The 25502-nt window shown below is 33.3% G+C and overlaps 6 protein-coding genes across 8 annotated transcripts; 3 read left to right on the top strand and 3 right to left on the bottom strand.

Annotated features, from left to right (window-relative positions):
• Nucleotides 1–13: 13 nt before the first annotated feature.
• On the top strand, nucleotides 14–12521 carry LOC116350817 (ribonuclease P protein subunit p25-like protein). The gene is made up of 5 exons (XM_031782775.1): nucleotides 14–136; nucleotides 11303–11425; nucleotides 11610–11791; nucleotides 12026–12142; nucleotides 12229–12521. Exons 2-5 carry the CDS (start codon nucleotides 11330–11332, stop codon nucleotides 12431–12433), a joined length of 600 nt encoding a protein of 199 aa, XP_031638635.1. The 5' UTR covers nucleotides 14–136; nucleotides 11303–11329; the 3' UTR covers nucleotides 12434–12521.
• On the bottom strand, nucleotides 1381–8102 carry LOC116350804 (aromatic-L-amino-acid decarboxylase). 2 transcript variants are annotated; one of them, XM_031782760.1, is made up of 13 exons: nucleotides 7994–8102; nucleotides 6065–6401; nucleotides 5934–6001; nucleotides 5807–5858; nucleotides 5670–5740; nucleotides 5158–5592; nucleotides 4969–5082; nucleotides 4792–4892; nucleotides 4581–4707; nucleotides 4290–4455; nucleotides 3956–4205; nucleotides 3802–3894; nucleotides 1381–3732 (listed from the first exon to the last, which is right to left on the bottom strand). In XM_031782760.1, exons 2-13 carry the CDS (start codon nucleotides 6309–6311, stop codon nucleotides 3540–3542), a joined length of 1917 nt encoding a protein of 638 aa, XP_031638620.1. In that variant the 5' UTR covers nucleotides 6312–6401; nucleotides 7994–8102; the 3' UTR covers nucleotides 1381–3539. The 2 variants fall into 2 exon arrangements, with proteins under 2 accessions (XP_031638620.1, XP_031638612.1); XM_031782752.1 differs by having other exon boundaries at nucleotides 7960–8088.
• Nucleotides 12522–12628: 107 nt separating the features above from the next.
• On the top strand, nucleotides 12629–13825 carry LOC116350828. The gene is made up of 3 exons (XM_031782800.1): nucleotides 12629–12931; nucleotides 13015–13351; nucleotides 13425–13825. Exons 1-3 carry the CDS (start codon nucleotides 12799–12801, stop codon nucleotides 13495–13497), a joined length of 543 nt encoding a protein of 180 aa, XP_031638660.1. The 5' UTR covers nucleotides 12629–12798; the 3' UTR covers nucleotides 13498–13825.
• Nucleotides 13826–15311: 1486 nt separating this feature from the next.
• On the bottom strand, nucleotides 15312–16931 carry LOC116342621 (MOB kinase activator-like 4). The gene is made up of 4 exons (XM_031770309.1): nucleotides 16750–16931; nucleotides 16218–16381; nucleotides 15936–16145; nucleotides 15312–15831 (listed from the first exon to the last, which is right to left on the bottom strand). The coding sequence occupies exons 1-4, from the start codon at nucleotides 16804–16806 to the stop codon at nucleotides 15588–15590; spliced, it is 675 nt and encodes a 224-aa protein (XP_031626169.1). The 5' UTR covers nucleotides 16807–16931; the 3' UTR covers nucleotides 15312–15587.
• Nucleotides 16932–17013: 82 nt separating this feature from the next.
• On the top strand, nucleotides 17014–17952 carry LOC116342630 (protein BUD31 homolog). Its single transcript, XM_031770321.1, has 2 exons — nucleotides 17014–17269; nucleotides 17372–17952. Exons 1-2 carry the CDS (start codon nucleotides 17176–17178, stop codon nucleotides 17710–17712), a joined length of 435 nt encoding a protein of 144 aa, XP_031626181.1. The 5' UTR covers nucleotides 17014–17175; the 3' UTR covers nucleotides 17713–17952.
• A 4-nt stretch (nucleotides 17953–17956) lies between these two features.
• LOC116342607 (alkyldihydroxyacetonephosphate synthase) lies at nucleotides 17957–25034 on the bottom strand. 2 transcript variants are annotated; one of them, XM_031770289.1, is made up of 7 exons: nucleotides 24994–25034; nucleotides 20661–20946; nucleotides 19834–20563; nucleotides 19566–19706; nucleotides 19093–19494; nucleotides 18906–19010; nucleotides 17957–18645 (listed from the first exon to the last, which is right to left on the bottom strand). In XM_031770289.1, exons 2-7 carry the CDS (start codon nucleotides 20768–20770, stop codon nucleotides 18271–18273), a joined length of 1863 nt encoding a protein of 620 aa, XP_031626149.1. In that variant the 5' UTR covers nucleotides 20771–20946; nucleotides 24994–25034; the 3' UTR covers nucleotides 17957–18270. The 2 variants fall into 2 exon arrangements, with proteins under 2 accessions (XP_031626149.1, XP_031626158.1); XM_031770298.1 differs by lacking the exon at nucleotides 24994–25034 and adding an exon at nucleotides 24126–24371.
• Between the last annotated feature and the right edge of the window lie 468 nt (nucleotides 25035–25502).

The raw sequence follows: 25502 nt of genomic DNA, 5'->3' as shown, positions 1-25502 counted from the left end.
GTGTACGTGTGTATGTATTTTTCTCAGTCTGTCAACGATTCAATGACAATTCACTTACCGGGGTTTTTGTTAGACACGTGAATTGTTTTTGTTCGTTTGCAAACATTGACGAAATTTACAACAAACTTCATTTGCAGTAAGTGAAATGATAACTTTTTATAAATTTCATTACACTATTTAGTAATATATTTCTTTTTAATATGATTTTCAATGCCACTTTAACTGTGGTATTGTGTGACAGTATTCTGAATAGGGTAAAAATCTTTGGTAAGAACTGAAAGTTGAATTAATACCACAGTTAAGTCTTGGCGTCGGTGCAGTTTCATTTTATCAATGACATTTGTTTACGTTTTCCCGATCAAGAAATGATCCAAATTTTAATTGTTAAATAGTTTAACGTTTTCCGTTAGACAACTTTTTCCAGTGAAGCCCGGAATTTAGAATCAATTTCGGAATGTTTTTTTCTCATTCAGTTGGGGATCGAATCGGATTCGGAAACATAATTCAGAATCGATTTGCTCTAATTGAAGTAGAATGTATTTAAAAACGCTATTGACCGTGACATTTATTAAAAATGTAATGCAAACGAACAAGAAAAATGGCACACAATTTTTTCCGATTTTTTGGCCATAGAAAAATGTTGAATCGCATCCAAAACCGAAATTCACCACAAAATATGAAGCTGAATAACTCATCAGCCATTTATGCACAAATTCTAAAAATGCATGCACAAATTCGCACAAATTATGCACAAAATAATGGTATAGGTTTCAATAAGATACTCGAAAGTGACTTGCTGGAGAGTGTAAGCCTACTTATTTCCTACGTACAATAAGCTTTTAAATAAGAATGCAGCCGATGATTTGTTTACGTTCAACAAAAAGACTTATTTATACCCATGCGATTACTATATTTATGTGATGCAAACTGACATGCAATTTCCACTGGAAAATCGCTTCAATTCTATGAAATCCGGTGGTCTATTTATATCAAGGAGCCACATCTATTCATGGTCATATGGTCATTTTCATTTTGAATCAGTTGTAATTCAGATTCATTCATCGAATGTTTATTCAAAAAAGTATGATTTTTGATTCTTTTTTCTTTATGTAAAATAGTTTTTTTTTTTTTTTTTTTTTTTTTTTTTTTTCAATGAACCAAATTATAAGTAAACTCTGTAACTCTCCTGCCTTTGGCTTGTCAAATTTTCTTTCTATCAGGCTTTTTTTATCGGATGCCATAATTTTTGTGGAGTTCCACATTATTTTCAACAGGTAGATCGTAATTTTTCGTCTTGGTCCTCCATGAGATGTTGTCCTTCATTTGGTCATCATTGGTCAAGAATAAAATGCATCAAAAGTGAAATACAGATATGAAGTGTTGCTTGTGAGAGATCAAATATATGTATTTGTTTTATTTGTTTATTGATTTTGAAATGACAATTTACTACGGTGCTATTTGCTATTTTATTTGGCATTATGTAATGTCTAAGGAACTCGAAGTAATATTTTGTAATTATTTCAAATTTGGTCAAATAACTATAAGAGTACATATCATACATGGGCACGGAAAAAATTTAGGGGGTCCATCAGCCAATCATAAACCCTAGCAAATCGAAAGAATCTTCCTCTCGAACTACCTTAGCAAAACGAGATTTTTTCGTTTTTTTTTTGGAGATCACTTTTTTGACGAAAATCCCTAGCAAATTGAAAGAATTTTTCGCGTAAAACCCTAGCAATTTTAAAGATTTTCTTCCATTTCTTAAGTTGATTAGCAAAAAAAGGTCTTCACTTTCCTGTGAAAAATCCCTAGCAAATCGGAAGATTTCTCAGCTGCCGTCGAGGGAGGGTGGGCTCGGACGATTTGAAGGGAGGGTTATCCGGGCTTACACCCCCCATGTGCCCATGTATGGTGCAAATGACAAACACCCAGATACAATAAATTTTATTTTGGTAAAAGATGTGATTTTTGAAATGGCCGTAAATTTTTTGAACAATCTGCTTCCATGACAATCTCAAACTGATTATTTTTGGATAGTTTCTGATTTGTATTCAAAACAAACTGTGCTAATTAGAATAAAAAAATCATTTCAATCGCTTAGATATCAAAAAAAAAATTCATCTTTCAGTTCCTAAAATTGGTCATATTTGATAATTGTGAATTTAAATAGTGATAATAAACAGAGAAAAAACTATTTAAATTGCCTCAATTAAATTTTTTATCTCTCAGCGATATTTCTAATTTAATAATTTTTAAATGATACTACCTGATATTCGGGAAATATTTAGATATTTTGAAATATCTCGAAAGTGTTTAAAGTTTGCATTTGGTTGCCAATTTTATTGATATTTTGGGAAAAAAAATCTAATGAGGTTTTCAGGCTTTGAATTTTTTTAAATTTTCCCAACAACCATCTTTTGAAGTTTACAGTTTTAATTTGAACAGTTAAAATGAACGTGAACCGAACGTAAACCGAACGTGAACGAATATGATTGCAATATTTTTTTTTGCGATCAACTTGAACCGAACCGGAACGAACACGAACATGAAAATATAATATTTTTCGATTATAAACTGTTCAGTTCGGTTCAGTGGGCACCTCTATCCTATACTGACTACTAATCATTCCATTTCTTCTACTTTTTGCACTCGTTTTTTTTCTCTCGATAAAATTGTCGACGGTCATATGGTAGCGACTAATTTAAATGAAGACGATCATTAACCCTTAACCGGGCAGGTCAAAATACTAACGTTATCGGGCAAGTGGGGCCTCTGAGGCCCGACGTACATTTTCCATGCAAATTCAATGAATTTTTTTTTTCTTTATTGAAATTTCAATGAATTTATACGATGAAAATTATTGTTTCAACATAATAGATATTGAATCAAATATTTTTTGTAAAATATAACTGAAAAAATGAAGAAATAATCAATATTTATTCCGAATGGGATGAATTTAAGTTTCATCTCAGTAGTTGTTTAGTACAAATTTTGCACTTCATTTTAAAAAAATTGATGACATTTCGTATGGAAAATGTACGTCCGGTAGTTGTCCTCAATATAACGCTACTTAGGGAACCAAATTCAAAACAACTTTTATCAACGATTAGTAGAAGGATGAAAGAATATATTACAAAACAATTTGTTTGATTAAAATAATATTTTATGCGATTTTATGTATCTTTTTTTTTAAATGCGCTACCGGGCCTCATAGGCCCGACCTGCCCAGTTAAGGGTTAATCAAACATCATTTATCAGTTAAATAAACTCAATCAAAATATCAAGCTTCAAAATTTCATTTGAAAAACGTCGCATAGTCAAGATAAGAAATTGAGTTTATGGTTTTAATTTAATAGGTTTTGTCTTCAAGTGAGTAGACGGAATTTCTGTTGTGAATTTTATTAAAGACTACTTTTATAATAGTTTCATTAAGATTGTTATGAATCTTCGGTATGTCTTCCATTTCCGAAACAAAATATTTGGTAATATTGGTAAAATGTTATGTGTGTGTTTTTTTTTATTATCGGTGTTCAATCATTTTATTTGTTTAAATTTCCGTTTGGATTCGGGGATGTACCTCGTTTGCGTTGTAACACTGGCGAACGATTCGGAGAGCGACTAATCGTAATTGAACTACAATTTTCATTTTCCGGTGATGGTGACGAACCAGTGCCAGTCGCTGAATTACGTCGTGATGGCGTCAAACGCATTGTTGCATCCAAATGACGGAATCTATTAATTAAAATCAATGTGTTAATTCATTTGTGTGAATCGATTTTTTCATAACCAAATCGTTTTTACCGAATCGGAACATTGCTCTTTGGTCCATCGTCTGAGCTGGCAAACAAAAATGCAAGTGGCCAACTAATCCAAGATGCTGAACCCGGAGCGCAACTATGCATATAAAGACAACAATTGTTTCTGAAATTCTAGCAAACTTTATTGAAAGATTTACCTTGATGTTGGTGTTTGAATGGCAGGCGCTCCTTCGGTAATCGGTGAATAGATTTCAGACGACATTCGTGGTGTTCCAGCTTTATTGATGGCCGGATTATAAATTTTCGGATCACTGACCATACGCACGAAGAACGAACGCTTTTGGGCCAAAGTTTGCTTTCGTTTACGATCCAAAATTTCGAATTCGTCGGCTTGTTCCTTTTCCAATAATTCCGTTGCAAAATCCGTAATTATTTCCCATGCAATATCTATATTTTATATACGATTTTCAGTTACGGTACAAAACAATGCAAACGAAAATGTTTTCTTTTCGAAAACATCAATTGTCATACCAATATCATCCTCAGTGGCACTTTGAGCAACAGCACAGAATCGAATGACATATTTTTCATTTACTGAAGCTGGCACCATGTGCAATTTGCCCGATTCATTAATAATGCTCAAAAGTTTTTCGTTCAATTTGTCAGAGCCCACTAACCGAAAGCATACTAAACCAAGCTAAAAATAATCACACATTCAATATGGATAATTGTTATTTTTATATGAATCATTAAACACTAAATTATCCATTGGATACTTCAATGATAAATAATGTGTGTTTTAAAAATATCCCAGATATTTACTTTGACCTCATTGCAAATTTCAAATCGTCGATCTTTAAGTACAAGACGTTCGAAGCGTTTGGCAAGCTCAATGTGACTTCGAATGTAATTTTGAAGGCCAGATATTCCGTAATTACGCAACACAAACCTACAACAAAATGCACACTTTAAAAACAATTCAATTTCATTTAATCTTGATAATTATTCATTTTTTTTGATAAACAACATTCACCAAAGTTTGAGCGAACGAAATCTACGACTGAGTGGTACACCCCAGTGTCGATAATCAATGGCAGCATCTGAATAACCGTGTTTTAAATACAACGGATCGACCTAAATTAAATTAATACAAATATTTACTGCACATTTATCGTTAATGCATCGAAATGATTTCAACCGAATCACTTACAACTAATGCCGATGTTAAACGAATTCGATCTCGTACCCATAACAATGAACAGTCAAAGTTCACCAAAAGCCATTTATTCGAATTAGTATTGAATGAATCTGCATACTCAATGCCCTGCATTCCAATGTTTCACAGTAAATAAACTAAAAAAAAACCATCCATTTAAATTATCGTAATATAGTTCCTTACCTTGAGTAATGCCTTTAGTTCGGGACAAATGAATGCATTCCCAGCATAAGCGGCATCAACATGAAGCCAAACACCCGGAAATCGTTGCAACGCCATACCAATTTCTTCGAGCGCATCGAATGAACATGAACCCGTTGTTCCCAATGTTGTCGACACAAAAAATGGGACTAGTCCTTGCAATTCATCTTCTTCCATTGCTTTGGTTAGTGTATCACCACGTAGACTACATTTTTCATCTGGTTCCAAAATTCGTAATTTTACAAAACAAATCATGGCTGCTTTTTCCACGCAACTATGCGCTTCTTTGGAACAATAAGCCATAAGCTTTGACAGAAGGTGACCTTCTTCAACAAAGGGATGCTGTTGCTTTAAATGTTTTATTGCTTGCGCACGAGCCGCCAACATTGTCACCAAAATACATTCAGAAGCGGATGTCTGTCAACAGATCGATGCACATTGGAATTTTGTAATGTTAATGGAATTTTCATCAATCGTACTCAATTTTAACTAACCTGAATGACACCTCCACCCTTACTACCTTCTTTCAATGCAAGAAAATCATCCGGCAATCCAATAGCTTTACCTTTTTTTTTGTGAAATAAATTTTTATCGATATGGTGTCAAAACCTAAATCCAGAACATGAATTACCTAGCCAATCTAGTACTATAGTCTCAAGTTCTGTACATGCTGGACTCGCAGCCTATAAATTATTTATTCAATTTTTTTTTTGGTTTTTTTTTCTTTAAAAATAAAACTTACAAACATAGAAACTTACCCAAGAAAATCCGATACATCCGATTCCATCGCTAAGCATATCACCAAGAATGGATGGATATGAATTGCCTGCAAAAGTTGAACGCCTAACATATATTGAAGATCGTTGAAAGTTAACTATTTTTTAATTACCAGCTGGAAAATAGGCATGGAATCGCGGATGTTGCCAATGCGTTACACCGGGCATAATTTTCGTTTCGACATCGCTCATAATGTCGTCCCAATTTTCTGGATTTTGTGGTGCTTCACCAGGTAGTAAATGTCGTAAATAGCCTGGTTCAACGCTTGGTGTAACCCGTCGCTGATCCAATGTTTCCATATACTTGCAAATGTATTCAACCATCTCAGATCCACGAACACGAAATTCATTGCTATCCATTTTGCTTATTAGTTCTTTTTTCTTCAAAAATAGATTTCTTTGGTGTTTTATTTAATCAATAATTGATGCGGAACAATATTCGTTTTTACACTATTCGGAGATTTTGAAAAGAAATCTGAATTATTTTCACTGCCCCAAGTGTCATTTAATTTAATTATTATTCAAAGAAAAATGCAGTATTCAAATGGAGAAAATTAAATGAATCATAAAAAGTGGAAGAATAAGGCAACCAACTCTTCAATTCAAACAATCTAATTCGAAAGCATTGTATATCACCATCAAACTTAATATATAAGGGTATAAGGAAGCATATTTTTGTGTTATGGCTTTAAAAAAAAGAGACGATCTCAATGAATGCCACGAAAGAAAAAAAAAACCTCTTGAATCTCTCGTTTCAGCCGCACTTGAAATAACAATGCGTTTAATTATAAGTAATGGCACAACCAAAAGAATGTATGGAAAAAAATCACGCCTCAATTTCTGAAATCGACATATTCAAGTGTTAAAAACGATTGCATATCACAATTCGGTCCTTTTATATCGCGAAAAATGTAAAGAAAAAAAAGAACGGTTCCACCGGTTTTTGAATGATGTGTTGGTGGTTCGCTGTTGAGATTCTTCTATTTTCTCTTCCATCGATGATGCTGGCATGAGAAACAACGAATGCCGTCGTTGCATAGTGCCAACATCTGATTGATAGATAGATTTGATTGATTGATTTGCGCAAATTGAAACGCCAAAATATCGCATTCATAACTGCATCGAAATGAGGAGAAAAAAATGCAATTAATTTTTATTACAAAATGATCCGGAGTCATTCAAGCTATTTTGATTTAAAATCGATAGAGAAAAAAGTGAAGCGGAAAGATAATTTCACTTTTATGCATTTGGGTGACGGTACAAAATAGATTTTACAAAATAGGTTACTCTCAATCAAAATGTTGTTGTGATCCCAATAACTGACACTATTTTCACGGACTGACTTTAGTGACGGTGCGTTATGGTCGTGTTATTTTATTATTTTTAATGGATTGCAATTATGTGAGAGTAAACGATGTGAAAGAATTCAGTTTTCCGGGTAGAGGAATGCAAAAAAGAAAATGCTATATGGACGCAAATACTTTTAATATTCCTTAGTACCCAGTGACATTCTCTCATATTACTATTTTGCTGATATCGTTTTATCCACTCTGTTTGCAACGGTAACTTGCACTTTTAATAATATACATAGGCACCTTGGTGGTTTGTAATAGGCAATTTTATTAACCACCACAAGATGAAATTTTAAAGGTGGTGGAGTCGTTGGCGCGCGCATAAAGGCAAACAGCAATTACACCACTTTTTGATGAGAGAGCAATTAATTAATTATGGTCGTACGGATGTGTATGGTCACTACAGACAAAACCAGACCCCTCCCTTCTATACATCTCCCTCTCTTTCGTCAAACATTTTTAATTAATTTAAAATAAACACACTTCTGATCCAAGTTTTATATTTAAAAAAAAGAAACACGATTGAAACTTTAAAATTGAAGAAAAAAACCGTATCCTTTTTTGATTGTACGATGAAAATTTTATTCGAACGATCACATGAGAAACACTTTTACTGACATTTATAATTGAAACAAAATATTTATAAAAACCGTTACCACAATCAATTTGTAATTTTCGAAATATACACACGTCTTATATGCACTATTTCCTCTGGTTCATCCACTACACTATTGCGAGCGAAATGATTTGAAAGGGCCGGAGCTCGGATTTGTGCGTCCGATCACCACAAAAGTTCCACTGAAACTGAAGTCGATAAGAAAAAGTCTTATTCGTCGTAAAGTATGACCTCAAGTGTGCTTCAGAAAGTGAGAGATTTTAGAGAGCAACCATATGCAATGCAACAAGCAGGATGACTTGAGCTTACTGTACTTTCTTCAGAACAAAAAAGGCGAACTCAATTCTTAAGTTGGCTATTTTTGTTGTTATTGCGTGTGTGTGTGTGTGTGTATGTGTGGCCTATCATGACCTCTCCACCATCTTACACTCTATAATTACATTTTTCTAGTATAACACCAGCAGACTGGCGCATTCGAATGTTCCGTTGGCTAAAATTGAATGGCACGGTGTGCGCGTCTTACACTTTTTCAATTTCTTCTTTTTTTTCTTGCTCAATCTTACAATTCCAAATGAAGTCAATTCGTGAGTCGAATGGGAAACGGAATATATCTCTTCATCGGTTGGTTGAATGCGTGTTAGTGACAAACGGTCGAGTTGGAACTCCAAACGAAAACTTGGAGCAAGAATATGATTAAAATGAAATAAAAAAAAAGAACGATGCCAGAAAAGAATTCGAATTCTCTGCAAACACGTAGCCCGTATTGTATTTTGAATATTACCACTTGTTGGTTGCAGGTTGGTCGCGTGCATGATGATGATGTATGAGTGTCAATATTCAGTGGAAAGCAAAAAAAAAACAGCAAATTCAACCCCACAATGTTGTTTTGGAGCACACATTCAAGCGTCTATATATCGGGTGTATTATGATGTCGTTTGCTTGGCACTTCTGCATTCCGATATGCTAGCTATCGGACCACTAATGAAAATAACGAGCGCGTTATCTCTTTTTCACACACATTGTCTGCGCTTTTCATTACTTCATTCGGGAATGGTGCAATGACAAAAAAAAATTGCTATTGAAATTTCTCGCACCATTTTTACCCTTTGTGCACTTGAGAAGTGAGGTAATGACGTATATGTACGAAATCGACAATAAGATTTAACCGAAATCATTTCCTTTTCGCCCTCTTATAACTTCCCCCGACCTATCACTTCTACCATACCACCGAATTGCTTTATGTCGACGATGCGGACTTTCTTGATCCTGTATCTGCGTGCAGCAAGTATTTTTGTGAATGAATATTCACATTTTGTTTCATGATTCATATCGATTTGAGTGTAATAAAAGGCAACATCGACGCTTATATATATATTTTGTCAATTGACTCCATTACATTTATCGAAATAAACTACGATAATTTAAGCTATTCCAAATTTTGAGCCTTGATGTGCAATTCAAAGTTTCCAATGAAATAAAATTCGAATGATTTTTTCATCACATTACTACATAATCGAGGGCACATTCGAGGGTGGCCACATAGGCTCAAGATCGCTTTACAATCTCCATTCATATGCTCATGTTCTAGATGTGATATTCTTAATATGATTTTTGTTTTAAATGTATTTTAAGCGCGTGAGACAATTCATAATGATTCTTTTTTCTATATTCGTTATGCAAATTTGCTAGTAAGCATTTTTCTGTTCACTCCGTTCTTTTTCTTTGTATGTTGACACATTCATCGCGTGGTACGTTAGATATTAGATTAGTTGATATGCTTAAAGAAGTTCATTGTTTCCATTACAAATTTATTGCTAAACGGAAGTATATCTGAATAATGAATATATTTTGAAGCGTAACACACATGCACATACACACACATTTACCGAATGTATTTTTTTCTATCTCGAAAAACATATTTGATTGCTACTTCTCAACTACTGCCAAAATTCAATCCTATGGATAGCGAGATGTAATGCATTTTTATAAATTATGAATGGAATAAAATTAAGGTTTTGTTTGATCAAAGAAGTTTCTTAATAACATAGAAAAAAATACATCCACATGCACGTCAATCCATACACATGTGTATTTTTTGTGCGTGTGTGGAAACTCAAGGGAAAGACAAAAACATTGAATTAAAAAGTGAGAGAGAGTAAGGGAAAGAATGAAATTTATGGGAAGAATGATGTTGTATTATTTGCCAAACGATGACGTGCTCTCGTAATTCACACACAACGCAAATCATAATTGAATCGACATCGAAGTGTGGCAAACGAATGATAGCATTTTCGCCTTCTCCAATCGAAATACAATGCACATACACACTGTACAGTACTGTACACATCATCAACATAGCCCGAGTGCTATCAAAGAATGCGAAATGGAATGCGTAGCCTGAATTCCAAAACTAACTCTCACTCCTTAATATGAATTCGAAATGCTGATGCTGTTCCATCGTCTTCTTATTTATTTATTTTTTCTTTTCACTTTATAATTCTCATGTCATTTCTTCATTCGATTTTATTGACTGTCTTCAGTGGTGAATCGAAGAAATTCGTCAATTATATAAGACAGTCACTCTGATCAGAAATCATCACCAACCGTTCGACTATATCAACTTGCCATCGAAATAAATGTGCGTATAGTAAAACTGGAAATGAGATGTAGCGCGCCATCTAGTCCATACACCAGACGTGGGTGTTGACTGTTCACATTGAACCAGAAGTTTTGGCCATAAATAGTTTGCATTCCAAATTCCTACGTGCCACCATCAAAAGTTCCACTGAAATCAATAATAGCACTGCATGTCGCATACACACTCTTTTGATGAAATTATATGATATCTTAAGATTTCACTCAATCACATCAACACACGAGCATACACTTTACTTCGTCCAAATACACTCACCAAAAATTTGAAGTTTAATTAATATTTTAATGGTTTGTGTTGCTGGCTCCACAGTTTAGTAACAGAGTTAATAGCCATTACACTTATGAAAATCCATTTTACAATTGAGCTGTTTTATTATTTAAATGGTTACATTTGGTTAGTATACAATTAACAACATTATGCGAGCGAAACAAGTCATTTTCATTGTATCAATGATGAAATAACGTACCACATAAAGGCTGATTAAGACGTTTGACAATAGAATAAACTCATGTTAAAAGGTGTGCGTCAACATTGACTGACGACAGTAAATTATGGAGTTTCATTAAAATAGTCCCGTTTTTCCGCACGAAAATGATATCACTTTAAAATCACTCAAGGCCTAATACATTAAATTGAGGCTTTTGATTTTTATAGTTTACGTATTTTACAGTTTTTAAATATGGAAAATGTAATGGAATTTTTAACTAATGATGGATTTATATTTCAGATTTCATACCAAGAATTGTCAATCAAAATGATGAACTATCGAAAAGGACGCAATGTTGAAGAAGAATTAACACGAAACGATATTCAAATTGAAAATTTACCTGAAGATTTTCTCTGGATGCATGTAAGTCTAATACACTAGATCTAATCTAGAGTCTAATACACACCTGATTCGACATTAACCAATTTAAAAATAAAACATAAAACACAAGTTTCTTTCTGTAATCTAAAAATCTTTTATTTTTATTCACAATTAAAATATGCGAAAATCGTTGTTCAATGAAAAAAACTGAAATGATATTGAACAGGTAAAGGGTGGAACGACCGTATCAAATGTGATCGAATTTGCAAATAAGGCTCTTCAGTCTGGTGAACATCGCTCAATTGTTTGGACTGGCTATGGAGGTGGCGTTGGAAAAACGATATCATGCGCTGAAATACTAAAAAGGGATTTCACATTACATCAAGTTACCAGATTATGTTATAAAACGTAAGTAAATGCTCTTCAATTGGAAAGAAAATAAATAAAATGGTATTCAGGTGTTTCATTTCTTGATACAAATATGATAAAATATACATATGAACCGACTAGAATATTCGTGACCTCAAGAAATTTGTCAAAATGATTTTTTTATATGAACATGTTACATTTTTTTCCTGAGCTCACGAATATTCTAGCCGATTCATATATATTGTTTTTAAATATTTTATTTTCATTCCTTAGAAATGAAGAATATTGGGACCCAATATTGGATGGTTTAGAGCCGATTGTCGTAAAACGAAATATTCCATGCGTTCACATTTTAATGTCATTAGATGAAATTGATCCAAAAACTCCCGGGTAAATAAAACTGAAATTTAAAAGAGAAAATCAAAAAGTTATTCATTCAAAATAAATTTTTTGTTCGATTATTTCCTTTGTTCTAGATATCAGTTTTCAAAAAATAGGACAACATTTTGGGTGGAGTCTAGTCATCCAACATCAAATCGACGTGAGCCACACGGCAATCAATTTAAAGGAAATAAATCCGATGTATCATCAAATCCGGCGGCAACCAATCGAAATCAATCAAAATCGAAAAGGCCAAATCGGAAACCGAAAGGAAACTCTAATCAGATGGAAGTTGATTAATTTATGTTATGAATAGCATTGTTAAATTTATTTTTAAGAAAAAAAAAGAGTAAAATAAATGTTAAATTCTTCATCTTTTACCATTTAACATGATTTTGTTAGAAATTTTCAAATGATAAATACAAAAATAACATTTGCATCAGGTAACCTGTGAGCATTGCAACTAACAGCCTGTGTGTTAATAACTGTCACTTTTTTGCTGTCATTCATATTTGTGCGTCTGATCAATCGGCGGTAAAAATACATATCGCTCGGTGATAATATCAAAATTGCCTTCAGCTCTTCTGCTTCTGAATAAAATTGCAACAATTCCAAAAAGACTGTAATACCAAAGACTGACCGAATCAATCGAAACAAACACGGAAATGGCATTAAATGTCAACAGCCGTAAGCGAACTCGTTCGGAGAATGATTGTGAATATACGACTCAATCAAAACAATTTGTCAACGAACAGACAATTAACATGAGCAATGATTCAAAAATGAAAGAAATTTATGGTAAGTATTTATAATGTAGATAACATTGAAAACCTTTTATTTTAATCATACGAATAGTAACAAAAACATCTTGACATTTTCAGATAAAACCATTGAATTGCTGTTTAAGAACGCCAATCTCAAGTTTTTTGACAACAATAATGAGACTGAAATTGATATGGCTCCAGTACAACCGGTAACAACAAAGTGGCAACAATTTGGTGAAAAAATTTGCCTCAAGGGTGATGGTCAAGTCAATTATATCGATGCCAGTTCGAAAGGTGCAGCCGAAAATGTGTCACGTAGATGCCGTTTCTGCGCCAAACCATCGTCCATTCAAGCCACCGACTGCATAAATTGCAATTTGGAAATATGCGAATTCTGCGGTATTTCGTGCATGCAGTGCAATGCCCCATTGTGCATGAGCTGCGTTCAACTCTTGTAAGTTTAATTAATTTTCGTTTTTCTTTTAGTTCAACATTTTTATAAAATTAATTTCATTATAATAATATAGTGGATGCTGTGACAATTCCATCGACATGAATGCATGCTGCGTACGTTGCAAACAAATTTACAATCTCCAATAGAAATAGAAAGCACCGTGATATACAGGATGTGCAATGAAATATCATCTTTGAACACAACATTCGAGCTAATATTTTAAATGACAATGCAGTTAAAAGTCAATCAATGAAGAACATAGTCTATCTACCTCCGAATGTGGTTCTATTTGATAGGATACCATTTAAATTGTACATTGATTTTTTCGATTTATTGTAATTTTTCAAAATAGATGTATTTGTATAGATAGTTGGCGTTAACATTTTAAATGAAATTATTTAGACATCAATTAATATTTATGGAAAAAATCACGAAACTTATAATATACAGTAAATATCGTAGTGTAGTAAAGAATTATAGCTTTGTTTTTATTGAATCGGAGGTTTTGAATTCTTATTGAATTCTTAAGTGGATCGAGACGGACTTAAAGTTCGTCCGTCATTTCAATCTTTATGCGGTCTTAACAGCGATTCTTTATTTTTCATATCATCTAGATATCTATTGAAAATTTATTAAGTTGGGAATGCGGGTTGAAAGTACGCATGAAGCCGGTGCCAAACCATTGGTTCTTTGACATTTGTTTTACTTTTTCATAATATTTCGGTAGAATCAGCTATTGACTTTGTAATTCAAGACATCACCCACGAGATCTTTCAACCATAAGTATTGCAGTGTTCAATGTATCATTTTACAATGTGATTGATTTGTGTATTATTTTTAGGCCGCCAATACTGTCGGAGAGTTTGACTCGGAATGCATGTCGAATTGATTTTGTGAATGACGAATGCGGATCGATACTGGATATATTTCTAAATATGATTTTATGTCAAAAAAAAAATGTCAATTTCTGTTTTCTCGTACCCAAAAACCCCCCAATACCAATTTTCATGACGATCGAATGAAAAAAATGGTAACTTCAAAATGTCATTCCTAGGGGTAGGTTCGAAGCAGTTTATCTAAGAACTTCGAATTGATCGTAAAAAAAAGTGGATACCATTGGATTCCTCGGATCCGAATTATGTAAGATATTAGTGGTAAAAGCAGATAATCTGCGTGGAAAACTGACCCAGAAAAGTCAATTCAAAAAAATGAAAAAATAAAATTCGGTCGCTCCACTTCGGACCGTTAAAATTTTTGACACACCCACATAAATTTGAAATCTGAAAATGTGCATACCGGATCAAAATTGGATGCTCTTTCTCAAGATTGTTTTTTTTTTCACCAAAAAATTGTATTAAATTTATGTTTAATAGAAATACCTAGAAATATTTTGTCGTTTTTGTGGGGAATTTATGCCCGAAATAATGAAGAAAATAATTCCTTTTTAAATTTGGTCATATTTTCCCCAAGAAAAATATTTTATTTTCGGGAAATTGTGGCCAAAAATCCAGGGAAACTATTTCCAGTTTGATTTGGACGTAATTTACTGGGGAAAATATTGCCAGTTTGGTGGAGAATTTATATCCAAAACTGAATGGATATAATTTCCCCAGACATTTTTTTAAAAAATTTGGAAAATTATGACCGAAATTTGGGGAAATTTTAACCGGGGACGATATGCCCTACTACTACTACTACTACCAAATCTCAAATTAAAGCAATGTTTTTGTGGTCATTGATTTTGCGCTTAAATTTTATACTTTCTTTTCTTAAATTCATTGGAAATTTCCATTCTGTTCCATTACTTATTGATTAATTTCCATTTTTTCCATTCTTTCTGATCAACAATAGGTAAATTTGATGACGCTGTTGCCTTAACATTTTGAACCTGTCGCCCCTAAAATGTTTGATCATATCAGCATTGAAAAAAATATGAATTGAAAAATAAAACGAGCGAATGTAAATGTTTATTTTTGTTTTTGTTTTATGAAATGAACATAAGAAAATGTAAGGGAATTATAGTTTATATGTTTTCAAAGAATATTTCATATTACATTTAGTCATATTGAGTGGTCTGGCTACTGATTAAATAACCTGTAAAGATTAGTATAGGTTTTTTGTTGTTGTTGATTTAAATAAATTATAATGATCATATTTTCGAATGTATTTGTTTGTTTGTGTGTGTGTGTGTTGTTTTTGTTGTTGTATCTAGAGAGTATTGTTGGGTGATATGAATCTATGCATCACTTTCACCGGCAACGGCACCAACATCAGTTTCCCCCTCAATTGGTACGATGAGATTTTCCTTTGACATTAACGTATATTTGGTGACAAAGTGTGTGAAACGATGGCACAAATATGTTTCGTTTTCGAATTCATCGAAAACACGACGATGATGAAAGTATGCATGTGAAAATATGCGATAAACTCGACGACATACCGAACCTAGTTTGCCTACAGATGTTTCTTTGATTGAAACTCTGCAACGAAAAAACAAAAAAAAAAAAACAACAACAACAACAATGTATTTCAACGAATCAATCGATGTCAATGGTAAACTTGCAAAAAATATATTGATCATTACCTGCTTGGAAAGTACTTGCAACTATTCAATAAACAGGCTGCACCGTCCAATGTATGTCGTGTATAATCAATAGCCGGACATTCTTTTGGTGTTTTATGTGCGGCACACAAAAATATCCATTGTTCGGTGGCGGTCATTTGTGTGCATGTACCAGGAACACAATGGGCCTGTAAACGAACAGCCAATCCATTCAATTCCATGCAAAATTGTCTATAATTGGAATTTTTTTTATTTCGATTAATTCATTCCGAATAAATAAAAATTAAATTCAGTTGCACTTACCTCAAGTGTTCATATTTCCAAACGCCTTCATCTAGTGATTCGGGCATTGTTAATATAGCTTCAATATTTGCTGGATCTTTTTTAATCAGTTGCTGTATATATTGTTGTACAGCCAGTGTGCTATCCATTTCTTCGAATGGTTCATCTGGCCAACGGCACCAGTCCTGTAATATTACCAAGTATACATTTCCATTAGCATGGATACACTTTGATGTAACTTTTCAATTCGTTTTTGAATTAAAAACCAAACAAATACAAATGTAAACAATTCATTTTCATAGATTATTGTAATTGAGACATGTATTCATACACAAAATTTATCATCAATACTATGACAAAGAGTTTGAAGGAAAAACATTGAATGGTAGAATGTTTGGATCGTATGTCACATATCAGGTGTAACCAAAACAAATAGAAACCATCATCGAAATTTCTGCATCGATTCAAGCGATGCCAATCATTTTCACATTTTTATGTGAACGTATGATTACTTTTATTGCATTCAATAGCATTATGGTGAGAATTATTATACCTGTGATTTCGTTCCAGGACGATTTCTGCGGATAATTGTTGTGTCAGCCATCTTCATGGTTAAAATAGCATATTTGTTACTAACAAGAGAATGAAAAATTTGTTGACAGATACTTTTTTCCTTTTATTTTTTTTAGCTAAAACAATTTTCACCCTTGTGTCCCCCTATCGGTGACTATCAATCGACTATCACATAAAATATATACAGCGCTCATCGGACAATACTCAAATTTCAACAAATGACACAAGCACGATGGTTTACTCGATATATTACAGAAAAACACTCTCTTAAACCAAATGTCACTTACTTTGATCGAAGCCAGCAAGCAAGTTAATCGTTCCGATTTGTTAACGTTGAATTAAACAAAACGAATTTATTTGTAAGCCATTGTTAGTGCATTAAGTGTTAAATTTAAAGTACAGAAATATGCCGAAAATTCGTCGCAGTCGAAAGAAGCCGCCAGATGGTTGGGAATTGATTGAACCCACATTGGAAGAATTGGAACAGAAAATGCGAGAAGGTAAGAATTGAAAACGTATAACAAACGATTTTTTTTGTTTGTTTTGATTGTGTCCATTTATTAAAAAATGTGTTTTCTTTTATATTTCTTAATCGATTGCAGCTGAGACTGATCCGCATGAGGGAAAACGTATAAATGAATCATTGTGGCCAATTTTCAAAGTGCATCATCAGAAATCGCGATACATTTACGATCTGTTCTATCGGCGAAAGGCGATTAGTCGCGAATTGTATGATTATTGTATTGCGGAGAAAATAGCCGACGCCAATTTAATAGCAAAATGGAAGAAATCTGGTTACGAAAACTTATGCTGTTTAAGATGCATTCAAACAAGAGATACAAATTTCGGTACAAATTGCATATGTCGTGTACCCAAGTCCAAACTTGAGGAAGGTCGTATTGTCGAATGTGTGCACTGTGGATGCCGTGGATGCTCCGGATAATTAGCAACAATCATAATCTACGTATCATTCTTTAATTTCCTAACCTGTTCATGGACAAGACTTGAAAAAAAACCGATTATGTTAGATGATAAGTTTCTCACTTTTTCTGTGAGATTACTACTACTATTTTAATATTCACAAAAACAATAATCTGACATGAGTCCATTCTATGAAACTCCAGTTTTAATGAACATTTTTTTTAAATACCGAATAAAGAGTAAACAAATTATATGAAAAATATTGGTTCATATTTCATTTGGCTTTTATTTTTAAGAATCATTAAAATCTAAAAAAATAATAATAATACAGTTTCCATGGTAAAAATTCCCTAGAACATAAGACTTATCGAAATGATCCACTGGAAAAAAGAATGGATGCAAATAAAAGAAAACATATTGCCCTAAACATTCGGTTATTGGTAACTTTGTATTAGTCTCTCTGCTTGGAAATAGTAATAATTTATCAACTAACTTATCGAGATAAATGAATTAACCAGAAACAAAGCCAAATGGACGAATGAATTTTTGTCAAATTAAGTCGTTGTTGGAATTGAAGCATTTACAATTTTGATTGTGGTTTGTGCACATGTATATGTTCATCGGTGGAATCGGGTAATAAATTACCGGCCGCAAATATATTCTTTGGATCCAACTCTTGTTTGGCTGATTTATATAGTTTAACACCAACATCGCTCACACTTTGCGGATACCATCTGCTACGCAATTTTCCAACACCATGATGATGGGAAATTGAACCACCATTCAGAAGAATTTCCGTTCGAGCAACTGACTCAATGTGCTCATAGGTCTCAACCGGATCCTTGATTTCGTAATAGTTAAAACCAAAATAGAAATAAACACAGGCACCCGCATCATAGGTTTGCGTCACTCGACATGATATGAGATAATATTTTACACCAAGCTTTTCACATTCCTGACAAAAGAAGAAGAAAAAACAAACACGCAAAATACTTCAATTATTTGTATTGACTATTGTAAATAAAAGTAATGTCGTATTTTATTGATTTCGGGTCATGTGCGTCCACCTTTGAGATTAATAATCTTGATTTTTCTTTTTAATATTCGCTCATATCTGCCGTTTTGTTTCCATTTAAATAGTTGTTGGACAGAATGTAAAGTCGTAAACTAAAAATAGTAAAGAAAAATTGTTGATTGAACATTTCATGTTGTTACCTTCGAAACACTCAGTTTTGTATTTCGACACAGTTGTGCACATTTATCCCATGGGACGGACGTCTCAAATGATTCGGCTACAATATAAAATTCTAATGCCAGGTCCTGCAAATTGATCGAGAAACAAAATGGCACAAGTTTTTTTTATATGTTAAAACGCAAAAATGTGAAATAAACGTTAAACTACCCGAATGTATGCGATCACAAATGTAAGTACGTAGCCTCTTTCACCGTTAACCGCACCAGCTGGAATGCCACCGTATTTCTCGGCAATTTCGTTGATTAATTTTTGTTGCCGTTTCACATCCTTGTCATCGCCTTCAAACAGAAGTGTTGCAACGCACATTTTATTTAAATCGAATCCCTTCAATTTTGTAATATAGGCTTTTTTCATGCCTTCAATTACACTGCTGAAGAACGTTGCCTTCGGTTTTAGTGCTTGACCGAATTTGAATTGATCATTGTCAATCAGGCGAATACTTGACGGTTGACATTTACGTGCGGCCACTTCACGCAAACACTTGACACCACAATCAAAGTATGGAAATATCAATGACCCATACGCTCGAACTGTTGGCATTTTGCTAACCTAAATAAGTCAAGTCATACATTTTAGGTGTTCTTTTTTCATTGAGAAAATCCTTCAATGTTCGCGTTTACCTTAAGCACAACTTCGGTGACAACACCCAATGTACCCTCTGACCCAAGAATAATTTGATTAAAGTCTGGACCGCATGACAATCGTGGTGCTAAGCATTTTCGTTCAAGAACACCTTTTGTTGTAACCATTTTCAGTTGTACCTAAGGAGAGAATTACAAAAGAAAAGAATACAATTAATTTAAAATAATTGACAAATAAACGAAGATAATCGAAAAAGAATCAATAAGAATTAATTAATATAATAGAATAGAAAATTTTCAGTTGTACCACCAAATCTTCAATATTGCCGTAAACATTCTTTTTCATGCCGGAGGCTCTCGTTGCCACCCAACCGCCAAGCGATGAAAATTCATAACTATCTGGCTCGTGTCCAACGGTTAAACCAATTGCTTTCAATTCACGCTCTAAATCTTGTCCAATGATACCGGCTTCAAAACAAGCTGTCATATTTGGTCGATCCAACCATAACATTCGATTCATTTGCGATGTATCCAATGCAACGATGGAACGTTTTTCATTTTGTGGACATGTCACTGAACCCGATACCGATGTTCCACCACCAAATGGTATTATTGTCACATTTCTCGAATTTGCTGCATTCACAATTTTCACAACATCATCATGGGATTTTGGCCAAACAACCACATCCGGAATGCGTTTTATGATGCCCTCTCTCAAATTATGAATTTCGTATAATGTCTGACCATGCGATCGAATTAATCGATCAATACCTTTTATCGAATATAAAATCTGTCCACTTATATCGTTCATGAATGCATCACATAGAATTGGATCGGGGTAAACGGTGGGCATTGGTTTTGGAACACGTCTCGATGTAAAATCCAAATTGAAAATTTGTTGCACCCATTGTTTGAAATATGGTAATATCAAATTACCGATGGGATAACGATCGCCTGAGAAATAAATCATAAAATCATTGGTCACCGCGAACTTTGAGTCATTATAGCCCCAACCATTCCATTTTAACATCTTCTCTCTGGAACCGGAAAGACATACAGGGGAAAAACAATCCAAATTTTTTTAAGCATTCGAGCATTTTCTTTTCGTATTCACTAAGTTGTGATGATTCTTACCTTTCTCTCGGAATGGCACTTTTAATCTCTTTACTTGTACCAATATTTCTCGATATCGTTGATGTGGCTGCATTTTTATTTGACGCATCTGAGTTTGTTGCTGTTGCCATTTTTTCGTTTTTTTTTTCGATGGAGTTTTAATTTTATCTGACGGTTCTTCTGATTTTATCTTATACAGTAAGTTCCAATACAGAGTTTAACAATGTTTGTTTTGTTTTGTGCAATATATGCTATTTCTCATAATTTTTGGTTTCAAATTTGTTGTTTATTTTGTGACCCAACCATGCTGTGAATGGAAGTGAAATAGAAAAAAACGGTTTGAATGAAAAATCGGTTAACACAAATTGGAAAAATAAATAACAAGAGATCATTCGGATTCATAAATTTTTTTACATCTTTTGAAAAAAAAAACAAATGTTTTTCGTGGTCGACGACGAGATCGTGGTCGGCTTTTGAATGAGTTGTTTTTTAAATTGTTTATTTGAGAAAAAAGAGCACAATGAAAGAAGTCACGCCCACCAAAGACATGGTGTATGTAGATGGATCATCTCCGAAAAACAACAGTACCATACTGTGTAAACATCAACTTGATGATTTTCGTCATTTTGCGCATCAAAAATGCGTGATTCGATAACAAAAAATTGTTTGTGTGCATGGGTTTATTTGTTTATTTAAATTTACATTATACAGGTAATTCTAGCCCATGTCGCCAATATCGAGTTCAATTGAATTATTTAAACTTCATTTGAACACAAACAAAAGGCAATGGTAAATAATTGTGGTGCTGAAATGAACTTTTGACGATTATGATCACATCAATTTCAATACAGTAACATTCTGAAAACAAAAAGAAACAAAAATAAAACCAAAATAACACAACAAAAATAGTACAAATCATTGAATAATTTGGTAACTTTTTTTTTCTATTGAGTGATGTTGGCTCTGGTTTTGTTTGCTTAAACAACGAACGATGTAAAACTACAACAGCTGTTCAAAATTTAGCGCACAAATAACACACGGGGAATCCATTGAAGAGGTCGTAATATACCGAAACAATGTAAATAAAAGAAAATAAAAACAAACCGATTTTCGGTTGTTTTGCTCTCTTAGTCTCTCATCGATTTGTGTTTTCATCCATACACGTGTTGATGTATAAAAATTTCATCTTAATTGAAAAATTTGCAACAGCCATGGATTGATTTTGAATTGTGCATGAATCGAAAGACAAAAAGTCTAACATCAGCATTTTCCGTTTTGTGCATTCGTATGATGGTGCTCATGGTGGAGGTGGTTTTGAAATGTCTTTTATGTCTTGCTGTGTTTACTCAAATATTGGTCAAAAGTAATGAATTTATTATATATTGTTAGAGAAGCATACGAGTTGTAAACAGCATCGGAATTGCCAATCATTCTCAAACATATAACTGAGATTACGTGATCGTCGTTAGCACTATTAACGATTGGCTCATTCTCAACTTAAGTTTTTTCGGGTTTTTTTTGTCTTCGCCCGTTAAATAACGAATCGGCCACAATTTCGTTAAGTAAACAGCACAAAAATGGTTCGAATTTCATGTAGCTAATACTCTCATTCAATCATTTACGCATTTAATATTCACTAATGCAAACACAAACAATTTAAAGTTTGCTTTTTTGTTTCACCAATATTTTGAGTGTCAAAAAATAACTCATACATGAAAATGAAAGGAATTTTCTTTCGATTTGGTTTTATGAAAGATGAAAGAATGTAGTTGAACATTTTAACGATGATTTCGTTCAAGAACATACATTTGCTGTACCGATTACCGTTGCTTTTACTATAACCATTATTTTTAAGGTGTGCGATAAATCGATTTCATCTCATTTTGTTTCTCTCAAAAATTCACGTGTGCTTGAGTAATTCTTATGTTTTTGAATGGCAATTGTGCGTTTCGTGATTTTAGTTCATTTCACGTTTCATGTTCGGTTTTCATCTAGGATGAATGTATGTAAATGGTATTTACATTGTACTGAACTGAACGATTTCTGCTGATGCTGAAAATACATTAAAAAATCTGTATCGATTCACAAACTTGAATACATTTATGGTGGTCGTGCTCACAGCTTAATGTTTATTCATCACTTTTGTTTGTGCATTAGGTGATGATTTGACACTTTTTTCTGTTTGAATGCCAAAAGAAGGTTCACAATAGATCAAACACTGTTGAATTCACTGCAAATGCACGAATAATTACATTTTTAACTGTCTTGTTTGAAAGTACCGAAAATTACCGCATCATTTTATGCGCTACTTCTACACTTTCATCGTCAATTTCCATCCAATCGAATGTTATTTGCCATTGCTAAAGCAAAGTGCCCTTGTTTTCTCGTAAAAACCGAAACTAATAATCAAATCATTTTATTCTGAATTTTGGAAGAAAGAGATTTGAAAATGGCTGACGTGAAATTAACGTTGTATTCTTCGTTGTCATTGTGGGTTTCATATTAATTTCTGTTCATTTATTTAAATTATGTGGAAAGGTGAAGTAATCAAAATAAAAAAGAAAACATTAAATATTAGCACTTGAAAGAGCAAATAAGAAACAAAACAAAAAAAAGTAACAACTACAAAAAGTGAGAAAAAGCGCGATACCAGACGAAATGAACAGAGTTAATACACTGTGTGATGCCGCGTCGATGAATGAATCGACGATGATAATGATAATTTTTCGGGTAAGTTTTTTTTGCGCATCATTCAAACAGACGAAATATCCATCAAACTAATCAATTTCCACGAATTACTCTCGGCGGCAATGCCTTTTATTGACAATAGACAATGGTGATGATTCGACCATACTGCTGATTCTAGACGTTAATATTAAGCGAACATAATGGATAATACGATTCGGATTACTATGTGTCACCGAGAATAAACAGACAGATTTTGCATAAATTGAATTTTCAATTGAACATATGTGGTCAATTGAATAAATTTGCACATTTACACCTATGGCAAACTCGACTCTTTTTCAAATAGATTTCGAGTGGTTTTCATAAATAAGCAAAGTGCAATGGAATTTTATTTACAAATCGCTACAAACATCAATATTTGTTTTCAATAAATGTAATAATACATGATGCATCCATTTACAACGAGTGGGAATTATGGCGTAAATATTATTTTGCACCTTTTAGTGTGTTTTTTTTACATTTGCATACCATGGCAATTTTCTACTGGATCGATATGGAGATGCGAAAACAAAACACATTTGATGTTTCATTCAAATGTGAATGCATTCAGGCAAATAAATAAAAAAATACTTTGAATGTCCTTCAAGCAGCTTACGTTCGTTGTTGAAGAAAAAAAAGAAGATAAACTCTTCTCTTAGAACAAAAATGTGATCGATATTAATTATTTGAAAATAGAAGTAGGTCGTCAGTCATATCTTTCATACGGATAATGGATGGAAATTTCAATGTGAAAATTACCAAATGAAAATTGAAAGTTGCGTGTTTTTCGATGTTGGTGCGGCATTCTGTATCGAGCACGTGTAACCGTATCAACCGCTGTATTTTAATTTGATGTGTGTTAACACTGTTAACACAAAGGAATAGAACTATATTGTATAGAATTATTAGAATTATTACACGCAATCGTATCGGATGTCTTGGATTTTTTTAGCGACCCTTTTTTTTCATTTCAAACGGTATTTTTGTTTCCGAAAACAAAAACATGTACGTACACTCGCATGCATTTATTGTATACTAGAATATGACAGGCGGATTTTTCTGCACTTGCGCATTAAAGCATGCGGTAACATGAGGAAAAACTATACACTGTCATATTGGGAACTGTTTTTTTATTGTTTGGTTGCGTCGTCTTATCGCTTCTCAAAATTTAAAATGCCGAATCAATTGCACTTTGTTTATTGTGTGAATATTTACATTTTATTCAGTCAAAAATAAACCATACAACTCGCACTTATTTTGTTTGCGGTATATCATCAATGATGAATAATTGACTAGGAATGACCACACATGTTACATTTTTTCCCGTCTAATAGAATAAAATTATTATAATTAATTGAGATTTCGATTTCTGGACTAGTTAAGCTAAACGAGGTCAGCATTTGGGAGCCTCGTTTATATTGTACACTCTTAATCAATCGAAATGCCATATACATAGCTTTTTTTACCACTCATTAAACGCATAGCAACCATATCTATCATATCTTTGATAAAACATTTTACTCAACATAAATTATCAAACAAAAATGTGCCTTTGATGAAAACTGAAATTTATAGATCGAAATGAAAAGAAAAGAAACGTCGATAAATCATATAAATCATAACTTACTTCGAGTAGTTTTCACTTTCAATATTAATTTTTTTTAAACATTTACACAAAACACGAAACGAAAATTTATCTAACGATTCAACAAAATGTAAATGATTGTGATTTGTTGATAAAACGAAATTTTTGATTTTTTCTTCAGGTTTCCTTGTGATCCGGAAAATCAGATGCGATTCACAATACGGCGATTGCACCTTGTTTCGTTTAAAAAAATAACGCAACAACTATTTAGAGAGTTTGAATACGTCGCGACGGCATCCGTCTTGTAACTAAATTCATCTATTCGCTTGGCACATAGTCTGAAAACTGTGTGTATGCGCGAATGCGCAAACTTGCCACATGTAGTCTACGCTCTTACTTGTATCCCAATAATGTACTTGTTTCCATATACTCATACACAAATTATACATACACGCACACACACACCATGTATATACATATGAAATCGATTCATTTACCATACGACATGACGAAAACCGACAATTTTTTCGGGTGATTCAGTTGAACATAAG

The sequence above is a fragment of the Contarinia nasturtii genome, unplaced genomic scaffold (genome assembly GCF_009176525.2).
Source record: "Contarinia nasturtii isolate CC-2019 unplaced genomic scaffold, AAFC_CNas_1.1 Cnas_scaffold_129, whole genome shotgun sequence".
Classification (NCBI taxonomy): Eukaryota; Metazoa; Arthropoda; class Insecta; order Diptera; family Cecidomyiidae; genus Contarinia; species Contarinia nasturtii.
This window is presented reverse-complemented; position numbering and strand designations above follow the sequence as displayed.

What these genes read in the sequence shown, in the direction of transcription:
- LOC116350804 (XM_031782760.1), bottom strand. Translation starts at nt 6,311, where the DNA reads ATGGATAGCAATGAATTTCGTGTTCGTGGATCTGAGATGGTTGAATAC. An exon ending in AGGGTGGAGGTGTCATTCAG is followed by an intron (nt 5,593 to 5,669) that starts GTTAGTTAAAAT and finishes ATCTGTTGACAG; the next exon opens with ACATCCGCTTCTGAATGTAT. An exon ending in GTTTAACATCGGCATTAGTT is followed by an intron (nt 4,893 to 4,968) that starts GTAAGTGATTCG and finishes AATTTAATTTAG; the next exon opens with GTCGATCCGTTGTATTTAAA.
- LOC116350817 (XM_031782775.1), top strand. Translation starts at nt 11,330, where the DNA reads ATGATGAACTATCGAAAAGGACGCAATGTTGAAGAAGAATTAACACGA. An exon ending in ACCAGATTATGTTATAAAAC is followed by an intron (nt 11,792 to 12,025) that starts GTAAGTAAATGC and finishes TTCATTCCTTAG; the next exon opens with AAATGAAGAATATTGGGACC. An exon ending in ATTGATCCAAAAACTCCCGG is followed by an intron (nt 12,143 to 12,228) that starts GTAAATAAAACT and finishes CCTTTGTTCTAG; the next exon opens with ATATCAGTTTTCAAAAAATA.
- LOC116350828 (XM_031782800.1), top strand. Translation starts at nt 12,799, where the DNA reads ATGGCATTAAATGTCAACAGCCGTAAGCGAACTCGTTCGGAGAATGAT. An exon ending in AAAAATGAAAGAAATTTATG is followed by an intron (nt 12,932 to 13,014) that starts GTAAGTATTTAT and finishes TGACATTTTCAG; the next exon opens with ATAAAACCATTGAATTGCTG. An exon ending in ATGAGCTGCGTTCAACTCTT is followed by an intron (nt 13,352 to 13,424) that starts GTAAGTTTAATT and finishes ATAATAATATAG; the next exon opens with TGGATGCTGTGACAATTCCA.
- LOC116342621 (XM_031770309.1), bottom strand. Translation starts at nt 16,806, where the DNA reads ATGAAGATGGCTGACACAACAATTATCCGCAGAAATCGTCCTGGAACG. An exon ending in GTCCTGGAACGAAATCACAG is followed by an intron (nt 16,382 to 16,749) that starts GTATAATAATTC and finishes GTAATATTACAG; the next exon opens with GACTGGTGCCGTTGGCCAGA. An exon ending in TGGAAATATGAACACTTGAG is followed by an intron (nt 16,146 to 16,217) that starts GTAAGTGCAACT and finishes TTCCAATTATAG; the next exon opens with ACAATTTTGCATGGAATTGA.
- LOC116342630 (XM_031770321.1), top strand. Translation starts at nt 17,176, where the DNA reads ATGCCGAAAATTCGTCGCAGTCGAAAGAAGCCGCCAGATGGTTGGGAA. An exon ending in GGAACAGAAAATGCGAGAAG is followed by an intron (nt 17,270 to 17,371) that starts GTAAGAATTGAA and finishes AATCGATTGCAG; the next exon opens with CTGAGACTGATCCGCATGAG.
- LOC116342607 (XM_031770289.1), bottom strand. Translation starts at nt 20,770, where the DNA reads ATGGCAACAGCAACAAACTCAGATGCGTCAAATAAAAATGCAGCCACA. An exon ending in AGTGCCATTCCGAGAGAAAG is followed by an intron (nt 20,564 to 20,660) that starts GTAAGAATCATC and finishes TTCCGGTTCCAG; the next exon opens with AGAGAAGATGTTAAAATGGA. An exon ending in CAAAACTGAGTGTTTCGAAG is followed by an intron (nt 18,646 to 18,905) that starts GTAACAACATGA and finishes TTCTTTTGTCAG; the next exon opens with GAATGTGAAAAGCTTGGTGT.